This window comes from Bos grunniens, chromosome 3 (assembly GCF_055505025.1).
Source record: "Bos grunniens cultivar Pamir isolate PY7600 chromosome 3, Bosgru_T2T1.0, whole genome shotgun sequence".
Classification (NCBI taxonomy): domain Eukaryota; kingdom Metazoa; phylum Chordata; class Mammalia; order Artiodactyla; family Bovidae; genus Bos; species Bos grunniens.
Genome location: NC_141167.1, coordinates 27,651,751 through 27,664,041, shown reverse-complemented (window position 1 = coordinate 27,664,041; position 12,291 = coordinate 27,651,751). Strand labels below are relative to the sequence as shown.

Here is a 12,291-nt window from a genome sequence, read left to right as displayed (position 1 = left end):
CTAAAACCCTGTACCAGTTTGTCCTGCCAACAGCTTATGTGAATGCCGATTTTCCCACATCCTTACCAACAGCAGGTATTATCATTTAACAAAATCTTTCCAACTTGAATGAAGCTGAACATCTTTTCATATCTTCATTATCCATCTCTATATTTCAGTGAATTACCTATTCATATTCTTTGCCTGTAATTGAAGTGTATTTTTGGTCAGTGAATTTCTTATCAGGCAATAATGATTGGTTTGATTAAAATAAGTTTGAGAAGACTTTGTACCAAATTGCTAAAAGTTTACCTCCAGGGACCAAGAGTACAGAAAATGAGGGAGATACTTTCATTTTTTATTTTGTATCATCTTGTATTATTTTACAATGAATTGTATTACTTTTGTAATTAAAAAAAAAAAAACACATGAAAACAGTAACAGCTACAAATGTTTGGCCTGGATTCTCATGGCTCTAAATTCATGTTGAGTTCAAGTTTTTATTGATCACAACTTATTTTTTGGTACATATGCAAAAACCATTTATTGAATGCCTCCTGGTTAGCTGGCACTGCCCTTGGCACTTTCATAGGCTTTTCTTCCTCATCCTCACAACAGCCCTGTGAGGTAGGAATTGGCCCTGCTTTATAGGTAGGAGATTATTGCTTGAAATGCTTCTATTTGCCACACATTCTCACGGGCTAGAGGTTCTTATCGGCTGGTGAGTCATTGGTCAAGAACTCTCACTGGTCAGGAGTTCCTAGAGGTTGCTCTAAGATTCAAATAATCAAGCTACTAGAATTTTCCCCCAGTAGGAGTGATGGGGTGGGGGAACAAGAGTGGAGGAGAGTCAGTGGTCTCTCCCTTTGTAGCACCATTTCAGTCTGCTTTGGTCACTCATGCACGGTCAGGGGAGGGGATGGGGGTGAGGAGGGAAAGTGGTTATAAGTCTTCTCGCTTCTTCAGGATGAGTTTCCTCACAAGCGCTGTAATCTGGGGCCTGATTTCCTCCACCGACACAGTTGGGTCCCAAGCTCCTATCACCTTTCCATCTGGGGCCACCAGGTACTTCCAGAAGTTCCAGGTAGGCTCCTTCCCAGAAGTCTCTAGAGAAAAGGAAGGAGAGCAAAGTGTGCTTCTCTGTGTCCCGTCTCCTGGAATTCCATTAGCGGTATCTATCTCTCCCTTGAAGCACTGGTTCTATTAGTTAGAATGAACTGCAGAACTTTTAAAGGTCCTGATGTCCAGTCCATACCCACAGACTACTTAAGGAAGAATCCCTGGGGGTAAGACTCAGGCATCAATATTCTCTAAAAGTTTTCCAGGAGATTCCAATGTGGTGCCTAGGTCGAGAACCATTGCTTTAGAATTATGTCAAGTGCCTGATAAGGCAATATCTGATCTTCCTTTATTAATGATCTCAGAGACTTCCCTGGCAGTCTAGTGGTTAAGATTCTGCTTTCACTACCGGGGGCACGGGTTCAATCCCTGGTTGGGGAACTAGGATTCTGCATGCTGCATGGTGTGGCCACAAAAAACCAAAAAGTTTTAATGACCTCAAACTACTGCATAGTCTGTAACCTACTCTCTGATTTAATCCTTTTTTTAGGAGTATTTTATTTAATTTATTATAACACTGTTTCATGTTTTGGTTTTTTGGCCACGAGGCATGTGGACTTTTAGCTTCTCCCACCAGGGATCGAACTAGCACTCCCTGCACTGGAAAGGGAAGTCTTAACCACTGAACCACCAGGGAAGTCCCTGATTTAATCTTAATGGTTCCCATATGTTAGTCCTTGGACTGGTTGCATCTGAATCATGGTGGTGGTGGTGGAGCGGGGGCTTATAATTAAACAGATTCTTGGGTCCTGCTTCAGTAGGTCTCAGGCTAATGTATTTTAAAGAGCTCCCCAGGTGCTTCTAAAACATGGCCAGGTTTGATCTATAACTATGGGAACTGGGAAGGAACTAATAAAAACACACGGGGGGGGGGTGGGGGGTGGGAAATATTAGGACTGACCCACAGAGCAAAATTCAAATTGCCTCAAGAAGGGACCTTTGGTTTGCAACACTGCTGTTTGTCATTTACTCTTCCAGGTAAATGGGTTCTGGGGGAGGGCAGTGAGGGATATGAAAGCAACCAGAAGCATGGAGTGGGAGGTGGGAGAAGGCAAGAATGGAGCCCCCAAAGGAAGGGAAAAGCCTGAGAAAGGAAACAGGACTTAATGACAAGATTGGCTAATGACCCCATTTTGTGGTTCTCAGGCTTCTGGGAAGGGATCTGTTTCTCAAATACCAAGATCTTTTCTTTTTTTTGTTATTTTGGGGCTTTTTTTTTTTTTTTTGCCATGCCTGACAGCTTGAGAGAGCTCAGCTCCCTGACAAGGCACTGAACCCAAGCCCTGGAAGGCAGTAGAAGTGCTGAGTCCTAACCACTGGACTGCCAGGGAATTCCCAAGAGCTGGTATTTTAGCTTAGAAGGTTTACCTCCTGTGGTCTACAGACTGACTGCCTCTAACTCAGGACAGGAGATACCTGTCAGCCTTCTCCAGGAATGTGGTGTCCCCTGTTTGAAGCTAAAATCTGAGAGTGCAGTTTCCTTCTAGGAGCCCCTGTGGATGGTAACAGGAGCGGAGACAGGCCTGCAGAGTGACTCTGGGGGAAACTGCAAGGCATTAAGGGTGGAGATACTCTTAGGCAGGAATATTCTTCAGTTCATCCTCAAAGATTTGTGCTAGAATAGACCATCAACCCAGCTGCGGGCATCTAGAAGGGGCCCCAGGTCACCCAGCCAGCCAGTGGCTTTTGCTGCCCAGCCAGCTGGGGGACTCACCAGTCAGGTACTTGAAGGCAGGGTGGGCACCAGTGCCGGTGACTGCAATCTTGCTAAACATGGGGAAAGAGACACTGTATGTGCGGCGGGCAAAGCTCTCGATCTCCTTGTTGCTGTCGGGCTCCTGCTGGCCAAACTGGTTGCAGGGGAAGGCAAGCACATTGAAGTGGTGGGGCCCCAGGTCCCGCTGCAGCTGCTGCAGGGCCCGATAGTGCTGGTCTGTGAAGCCGCACTCGCTAGCCACGTTCACCACCAGGGACACCTGGGCAGCAAAGACAAAACCCAAACACATACACAACCCAGAGAAGAGGCACACGCTCTGACATGCCCACATGTGTGGCCCCTCAACAACGAAAGCATTCTCTCATATATGCAGGAACACAACGTATACACATGTAAATGATGCTCTCACATATACACAAACACATACACACAGGCACAAATGAAATCAGACATGCAGGGGCTTACAGAAACATAAACACTCAGAATAAGCACACAATAGACATCAGTGGGTCTGCCTATGGCCTAGGACACAAAGATACTTTAGTACTCATTACTCATGCCCACAAACACAGAAAGAACACCATCACAGAGAGAGGCACACATACTGGCGAACTCCCATCAGGAGGTGATACAGGAGACAAAGAAGGCAGACCTGGCTTTAATTTCTGGCTCAGTCAACTAGCAGTCATCATTCTATACTGGAGTCATCATTCTATTCTATATACCTGTTGGTCTCCCTTCTAGAATGTGAACCTGCTGAGGGCAGGAGCTACGTTCACTTCACTGGGGCTGAAACATGGAAAAGTCTTAGAATGTATGTGCTGAGTGAATGAGTAAATGTGCACATATAAATGATCACCTATGCAATGGGTACATAGATAGACATGGTTTTCCTGATAAAAGGATCTCACGAACCTCAGGGCAATCCTTTTTTGCTCTTCTCCTTCCAGCAAAAAAAACACCACTTCCTTCTGTCACTAGACTAACCTTTAAATAATAATTGCCTTATAACACATTTATTCATTGCCTTCAGGTGATAAATATAAAGCTGGCTGATGGAACTCGATTATATGACTGCAATTACAATTTTGGCACCAATGTGCTATATTTTTCAGCTTCTGGTTACATATTATTGCAGGATTTAAAATCTTACCCTGTATCTGGGCAGCCAAGTCCTATCAATCTGGCCACCTTTTAATACAAGTGGAAGGATTATACCAGTTGGCTCCATAGAGAGCCAGGGGCAGCTCAGGGCACTAGACATGCTCAGGCTGGGCAGGGTTTCTAAACCTCAGCACTACTGACATTTGGGGCTGGGTAATCTGTGTTGTGAGGTAGCTGCCCTGTTCACTGTAGAATGTTTAGCCATATCCTTGGCCTCTACCCACTAGCCGCCTAGTCTTACTAATCAAAAAGTCTCCTCCAGACATTCCTGAAAGTCCCCTGGGGAGAAAGATCACCACCAGCTGAGAACCACTGGGCTGGATGCTGAGAACCATTGAGCTGTAACTCCCTCACCCATTTCTTGGGGCCCCAGCCTGTGGCCATTTTGTCATCGTATGCCATATTGTGAGGCCCCTTTAGCTCCCTTCACTAGGTGGAGGTCTTCCTCTTTCTTCTCTGCTGGATCCCTGGGCGCTGAGAGCATTAAAGCTTGTATAACCTACATCTTGTGTGTCTGCCCATACTTTTAGAAAGAGGGAAATCCTACTTCTATTTCCATGCCTGAATCCAAAAAGCTTATCTTTAAAGTGACCAAAACACAGACATGCCTATGTGCTCAGTCATGTCCAATTCTTTGTGACCCCACAGACTATAGCCCACCAGGCTCCTCTGTCCATGGGACTTTCCCAGGCAAGAATACTGGAGTGAGTTGCCATTTCCTCTTCCAGGGGATCTTTCCAACTCAGGGATTGAACCTGTCTCCAGCACTGGCAGGCAGGTTTTTGACTACTGAACCACCTGGGAATTTCGAAAACACAGATACGCCCAAATACACACAGTTAATTTATATATATACATATATAAGTACAGATGCAAACTCATAGGTGTATGCAAAATAAATAAACCATTCACACTGGGGGGGTTTCCCTAGTGGCTCAGATGGTAAAGAATCCACCTACAAAGCGGGAGACCTGGGTGTGATCCCTGGATTGGGAAGATCCCCAGGAGGAGGGCATGGCAACCCACTCCAGTATATTCTTGCCTGGAAAACCCCCTTGGACAGAAGAGCCTGGCAGGCTACAGTCCATGGGGCTGCAAAGAGTCAGACATGACTGAGCGACTAAGCAGCACACATACACTACACTCAGGCCTACACGTACATAACCTCACAGCATAGGCCAGGGAATTCCTGAGTGTCATGCACTCATCTACACTCCACACTGGTCTAAAGGACTGTCTCCCAGTTTGTGCCTGAGGACACAAGCCATTCAACTTTGCCCATGGCTATGTCTCCAGGGCACATATGGCTATGTCTCCCTGCAGCAGGCAGTAAGGAAGCCAGTGTTTTGTTTTGTTTTTTTTTTTTCCTAATTAAAAAACAAACAAAAAAAAAACCTGTAGTAAAATATACATAATGAGCCAGTAGCTGTTTGCAGGTGAAGGACTGACCATACTGCCAAAGGATCAGAGCAAACTTGGGTTAATTCATAGTATCATTTACAGCTTCCTGGCCTGACTGTTCCTGGTTTCCCTCTAAAGCTGGAGATTAAGACATGGGCTCTGGGAACTGGATTGCCTGGCCTCAAATTCTAACTCTACCTCTTAGCAGCTGGGTGACTTTCTGGATTTTTTGTTTTTGTTTTTAAATTTCTTTCTGATTGAATTCTAGGCCTCTCACTCCAATGCTTTTTAGGATTTACCAATGACCTAGAGGATGAAAACATTCAGAATTCTGGAACCACTTGCTGGGTAATTTTTTTCCAGGATTTCTGTTCCTCACATCCTGGATGCCTTATTACTTCTAAAAACAAACAGTCTGTGTCTCTTTTTGCCTTAGTACCTTTTACTATTAGAAATTACATGGTTCGTATCTCTGTTCTTTTCTTGTCTGTCTCCTCTCGACCTCATATAAGCTCTATTTAAATTGAAACTTGGCCACTTTGTTCACCGTTGCATCCCCTGTACCCTCAGGGCTGGCATGGTACTTAGTATATAGTAGGTGGTCAATAATAAATGAGTTAATGAGTAGCAGAGCTGGTCAAGTGTTAAACCTGGGGCTCTCTCTGATGAGCTGCACTAGTGGGAAGGGAAGGCCCGAGTGGGAATGGGTCCTGCTCTGACTGGCTGTTTCCCCGAGTCCTGGATGAGATTTCTGCTGGGGCCCAAGAAACACAAGTACATGGCACTCTACCAAGGGTTTCCACACTGCACGTCATTTGAACCTCACAATACCTTGGGGAGGGGGGGAACCTGGACAAGGGCTACTGTCCCCAGGACTCCCAGTATAATTGAGAATTTCAAGGGGTAGAGAGTACTTTTTTCATTGAAGATGGCCTTGCTCTTGGAAGATTGCTAACAGCCATTTTCTTGTGTGGTTCATCCAAACCTGGAGGCTGGGCCTACCTGTCCATTAGAGACCAACTCCTTATCCTTTCCACACACAGCCCCAAGTCTACCTTGAGAAATGAACTTGGAGGGCTCTTTGTTTCACACAGTGAAACATTTAGGTCTCTGAATAAAGTGTTTAAGGCTCCTTTTGATCACTCCCTACCCTCTTCAGCCTCATCTTTCAGCAGATGCTTTATATTCCTTCAAGCACAACGGCTTGAGGACTTCACTACCCCTCATCACCCTTCTTGCTGTTTATTTCTGAGCCTTGCTTCCCTGGTGGCTTAGATGGTAAAGAATCCGCCTGCAATGCAAGAGACCTGGGTTCAATCCCTGGGTTGGGACAATCCCCTGGAATAGGGAATGACTACCCACTCCAGTATTCTGGCCTAGAGAATTCCACGGGCAAAGAAACCTGGCAGGCTACAGTCCATGGGGTGGCAAAGAGACCGACTGAGTGACTTCCACTTGGCACTGACAGTTCTCTTTGCCTGAAATGCTCTTCTTGGTTTTGCTAAAACTCACTCTTGTTTCAAAGACTCACCCAGGCACAATTCCTCTCTCAAGCCCTCTCCGAGCTGAGATGCCCCCTCTGTAAGGAGGTAGCAATTAGACTGGATGACTCTTCCATCTCAATCTGAGCTGCCATCTTAAAAGTTTGCCTAGAGGAGACCACGGATGGGTGAGTGGTTCTCCTCCAGGCTCCCTGCTTTCTAGCGCTGTGTGACCCTCCATCTCTGGGTCTTAGTGTACTCTCCAAAACTGGGCTCTCCAAGTTTTAGAGAGTACTCTAAACTCTGTACTCTCCTCTGGGCTCTATTGCCTGATGACCTGAGGTGGAGCTGATGTAATAATAATAGAAATAAAGTTCACAATAAATGTAATGCATTTGAATCATCCTGAAACCACCCCACCCTCCCCACCCTCTGAAAAAATTGTCATTAATGAAACCAGTCCCTGGTGCTAAAAAGGTTGGGGACCGCTGCTCTAAAAGACGATGTGTAAGGTCCCGGTGCATCTGAAGTGATAACTTCCTCCGCACCGAGCTTTCATTTCCACAGTGTTCTCAATGCACTTAATATAGCCAACTCCCTTTGTTCCGGTCGCGGAAACTGGGGATGGGAGAGACAAAGGCTGCTACTGTTAATTTTTAAACCTGTGCGTGACAGGCTGCGCCCCGCTGCCCAAAAGCGCTGGGAGGGAAATCGGCGCGAGCAGCGAGAGTTTCGGGTTTCACCGCGCACGCCGGGCCGTGCCACGTAGTCATGGGACAGACCCGGCCGAGGATCTGGGGGCGCCACGCCCGGGGGGGATGCCGGGGTGGGGGCGGGGAGCCAGGGCTGGGTGACCGAACGACCCGAGCCCCACGGAGCCCCATCCGGCAGGGTCCTGGGCGCCCGGCTCCAGGGCCAGGGTCCAGCGGGGCGGCGCCGAGGCCCGGCGGGCGGACACTCACCGAGCCTCGGTACTTCTCCAGCGACACCAACTTGCCCCGGATGTTGACGGCCTTGAAGTCGTAGAAGTCCTGCTCCCGCGGCGCGCAGGCCGCCGCAGCCAGGAGCAGCCACGCCGCCGCCCGTGCCGCCACCATGACTCGCTCCGCAGCAGGCGGCGTGGCGAGGGCAGAGGCAGGGCAGGGGGCACGGGCGCAGCGGGGGCGGGAGGCAGGAGGGGGCGGCCCCGGCGCCACGCGGCCCTCCAGGCAGGACGCGCCCCCTTCTTCCCCGCGGGCGGTGGAGCGCCGGGCTCTGGACCTCGGTCTCCCCATCTGTACCTGCAGGAGTGCTGGGCTCCGCGCCCCTTCCCCGACCCCAGGGCCGTGGTTTCAGGGTTCTGACCACTGAGATCCGAATTCGTTTCAATGAGGTTTCCTCTTGTTCCAGGATGCAGGGAAAGGGAGTGGAAAAACTTCATCTGGGAGCTCCCCTTCTGATTAGTGCCTTTGGCTGGTCGCTTCACCTTTCTGGGCCCCAATTTTTCATCCGTTCCCTTCCTGACCCACCTAGACAGGACAGGATGATAGCAATAGAAAAATGGATGTGAAACGTTTTGAATGGTGTCTGTGAACTTTGGGTGGATGAATGAACATTCCCTAAAAGTGATGGGACAAAGAAGACAAGCTGCTGCTGCTGCTAAGTTGCTTCAGACGTGTCTGACTCTGTGCGACCCCATAGACGGCAGCCCACCAGGCTCCCCTGTCCCTGGGATTCTCCAGACAAGAACACTGGAGTGGGTTGCCATTTCCTTCTCCAATGCATGAAAGTGAAAAGTGAAAGTGAAGTCGCTCAGTTGTGTCCAACTTGTCACGGCCCTATGGACTGCAGCCTACCAGGCTCCTCCATCCATGGGATTTTCCTGGCAAGAGTACTGGAGTGGGGTGCCATTGCCTTCTCTGAAAGAAGACAAGACAGAGGCCCAATTTCAGGTTGGATTCCTGGGAAGCAGATTCTGAGATGGAGATTTGCAGTTCAGGGTGTTTGTGGGGGAGTGCCCTTGGGATGAACACCTGTGGAGGGAGGCGAGGAAGCGGAGTCGGCAGAAGCCAAGAGCTCCATGCAGGCTCAAGGACAGTCATGGCTGACCCCGCAGGGGCTCTGGAGCTAGAATGGCCCGTCAGAGTTGTCCCCAGGTGAGCGAAGATGACCAGACCAGGCCTTTATATCCCTGCCTTCATCTCTCATGGGGTGTGGGGCCATCTGGGAAGAGGTCTGACAGGAGCCAAGGTGTCTGTGGTGCGTGGCTGACAGTTAAAGACTCTTCACTGACAGCATTCCCAACAGCTGGTGTTCCAAATCTTCCCTGATGGGGCTTCTGGGAAGCATGTCACAGTGTCTCCCAAACTTGGAAAACCCTTATGGTGCCCCACTAAGTGCCAAGCATGGTCCTGGATGCTGACACTCTCCAGGGGCTCACGGGCTGGTGGGAGAAAACTAGAGCTTTCATGTAATGCGATATGGACTAAGCACTTCTACAGTCATTCAACAAACGCTTCTTCCGGTTCTATAGCAGGTACTGCTGTAGGTGCCTTTCATGCAAAGGATAAGAAGAAAAGACAGAGAGGCAGGTAGGCCTGAGGTCGCACAGTCCCGACAGGCCACAGAGAAGATTATGATACTTAAGCCAAGAAATAAAGCTTATTTTTCTCAGGCCCCGTGGGTTTTGGTATTTTTTGTTCCCTGACCAGGGACTGAACCCGAGAGCTCAGCAGTGAAAGCCGAAGAGCCCTAACCACTGATCCGCTAGGGAATTCCCCTAAGCTGCTGCTGCTTCTTTTTTTTTTTAAGCAGGGGCGAGCCGGTGAGTCCTATGTTGCAGAAAGAGCCCTCTGGATAGGAAAGGGCAAGAGCAGATGTGCTCCACACGCTGCAATAGAGGAAATTCTGGGGTTTTGAGACCATCGCTAACCTAGCCACCAGGGAAAGCCTCCTGGAGGTGGTTAACACCAGGATCGTGTCTTCAAAAAGGAATGGGAATTCTCCAGCTTGGGAAGGAGGAGGGGAAAGATGTCAACCGAGGTAACTGTCTGTGAAGACACAGAATCCAGAAGAAGTACTTGGCTGTTAGGTGAGAAGGGGTAAGCGATAGATGAGGCTGGAGGGGTCATCAAGGGCCAGAAGAAGAAGAGTCTTGAGAGCCAAGCCAAGGAGCTTGGACTTCATGCTCTAGAGTATGGCTAGCAAAGGTTTTGAAGCTGGGCATAAGGTTATACAGTTGATAGGACTCAAACCCGGGCCTTCAGATTCAGAACATGAGCTCTTTCTGTACACCAGGGCAGCTTCTCTCTTCAGAAGCAGACATTTTAAGGAGGTGTGGAGAATAGGAAAACGGCTGCTCTAGGCAAGGGCCAAGGCAAAAATAATGTACTCCTGCCTTCATACTCCTCCTTCCCCATGTCTTGTGGGAGTCTTGAGGCTGTGATGGGTCCTGTGGAACAAAATGGTCCCCTCTTCTCTGCCCTGCCCTTGTGAATCTTTTGGTCTCACTTCCTGCCATCTGTCCCTTTCACTCAGCCTTTCCTTGCATGTCCCAATCACCAGGAGTTCTCAAATTATGCCCCACAAAACTTGGGAGTTTTGCAAGCTTGGCCAACCTATTCCCTGTTACAATCCAGATACCTAGGCATTTCTAGTAAGCAGAGAGGGGAAAAATTGTAGTGAATTTGTAAATTTTGCTTGTAAATTTCTCACTGGGCATTTCCCTCCTTCCTGTTCATGCTTTAGAACCCAGCTCAGATAACATCCTCCTCTGTGACTGCACTTAATCATCCTGTCCTCTCTGTTGCCTTTGTACTTAGGACATTTTCCTGTTAGTGAGCTGATGATAATATTGTGTAGTTGTCTGTTTCCATGGTCTATCACCCCATCATACCCGGATCATCTTTGTGCCCCCCTGGCACAAGCTGGCTTTTCAGTAAATACTCATTTTTCTTAAATGTTCCGGTGACTTTTTACTACTTGTCTATACTGGAATCTATAAAATCTAAAAAATGCTGATTTTAGCCAACAGTATATATTTTGTCAGGTTTCCCAGCTGGTGCTAGTCGTAAAGAATCTGCCTGCCCTTGCAGGAGACATAAGAGATGTGGGTTTGATCCCTGGGTTGGGAAGATCCCCTGGAGGAGGGCATGGCACCCTGGGTTAGGAAGGTCCCCTGGAGGAAGGCAAGGCAACCCACTCTTGCCTGGAGAATTCCATGGACAGAGGAGCCTGGCAGGCTACAGTCCATAGAGTTGCAAAGAGTCAGACATGACTGAAGCAACTTAGCACACACGCATATATTTTATCATTTTATTTTCAGTCCACTATATAAATTTTTGGTGTTTCTGAAAGAGCACAGCTGTTTCTAGGTAGTCCATTGACACAAACATGAGACCTCCAGGCACAGACAAATGTACCCTTACTCTCAGCTGAGCATCTGGAGGAGTAGAGGACTCAATCCTGGATCCCCCATACTCCTCTTTCCTATAATAAGCTCAAAGAGGCTTTTTATGGGTATTTAGAATACTTACTGGGTTTCCCTGGTAGCTCAGCTGGTAAAGAATCCAACTGCAATGCAGGAGTCCTGGGTTTGATCCCTGGGTTGGGAAGATTCCCCTGGAGGAGGGCATGGAAACCCACTCCAGTATTCTTACCTGGAGAATCCCCATGGACAGAGGAGCCTGGTGGGCCCCATCCATGGGGTCGAAAAGAGTCAGACATGACTAAGTGACTTAGCATAGCACAGCCCAGAATACTTATTAATGTTTTGTTTGTTCAACAAATTGTTGAATACCTACTATGTACAAGACATTAATTTCATGGCCAGGAATATAGTAGTTAATAAAACAGATTAAAAAATTCTTGAACTTACATTCTAATGGGGGCAGGAAAGGATAATAATTAAAATTTATAATATGGAACATACAGTACATTAGATGGTGACAAGCAAGAGAGAGGGATAGAGAATATGGTGGTGGTGGGAAGGGATGGCAACGTTATTTCAAAGATCAGGAATCCTCACTGGAAAAGTGGTTTGGGCAAAGATTGGAAAAAAGAGAGCAAACAAAAGAGAAAACTTGAAGAAAAGTCACATTCCAGGTAGAGAAAACAATAAAAGGCTTTGAGGCAGGAAATGATGTGTTTGGAAAACAGCAAGGAGGCTAGTGTAGCTGCAGTGGAGTGAGGGAGGGGAGGAATAACAGGGCATGCGGTTAGAGAGGTAATGGCATGGGAGTGGGGCAGAGACTTAATAGCCACTATAAAGACATAGGCTTGGAATCTGAGTGAGGTGGGAAGCCACTGAAGAGTTTTAAGCACAGGAATGACATTTCTATTTTAACAGAATCAGTCTGACTGCAGTATTGAAATAAAGAGACTAGTCAGAAGGCTACTGCAGTCATCCAAGAGCGGAGGGGGGCAACATAAAGTCTTAGACCAAAGTGATGG

The 12,291-nt window shown here is 47.8% G+C and overlaps 1 protein-coding gene across 1 annotated transcript; it reads right to left on the bottom strand.

Annotated features, from left to right (window-relative positions):
* Positions 1-316: 316 nt before the first annotated feature.
* Positions 317-8,225, bottom strand: GPX7 (glutathione peroxidase 7). Its single transcript, XM_086388722.1, has 3 exons — positions 7,824-8,225; positions 2,813-3,074; positions 317-1,085 (listed from the first exon to the last, which is right to left on the bottom strand). The coding sequence occupies exons 1-3, from the start codon at positions 8,133-8,135 to the stop codon at positions 922-924; spliced, it is 738 nt and encodes a 245-aa protein (XP_086244848.1). The 5' UTR covers positions 8,136-8,225; the 3' UTR covers positions 317-921.
* Between the last annotated feature and the right edge of the window lie 4,066 nt (positions 8,226-12,291).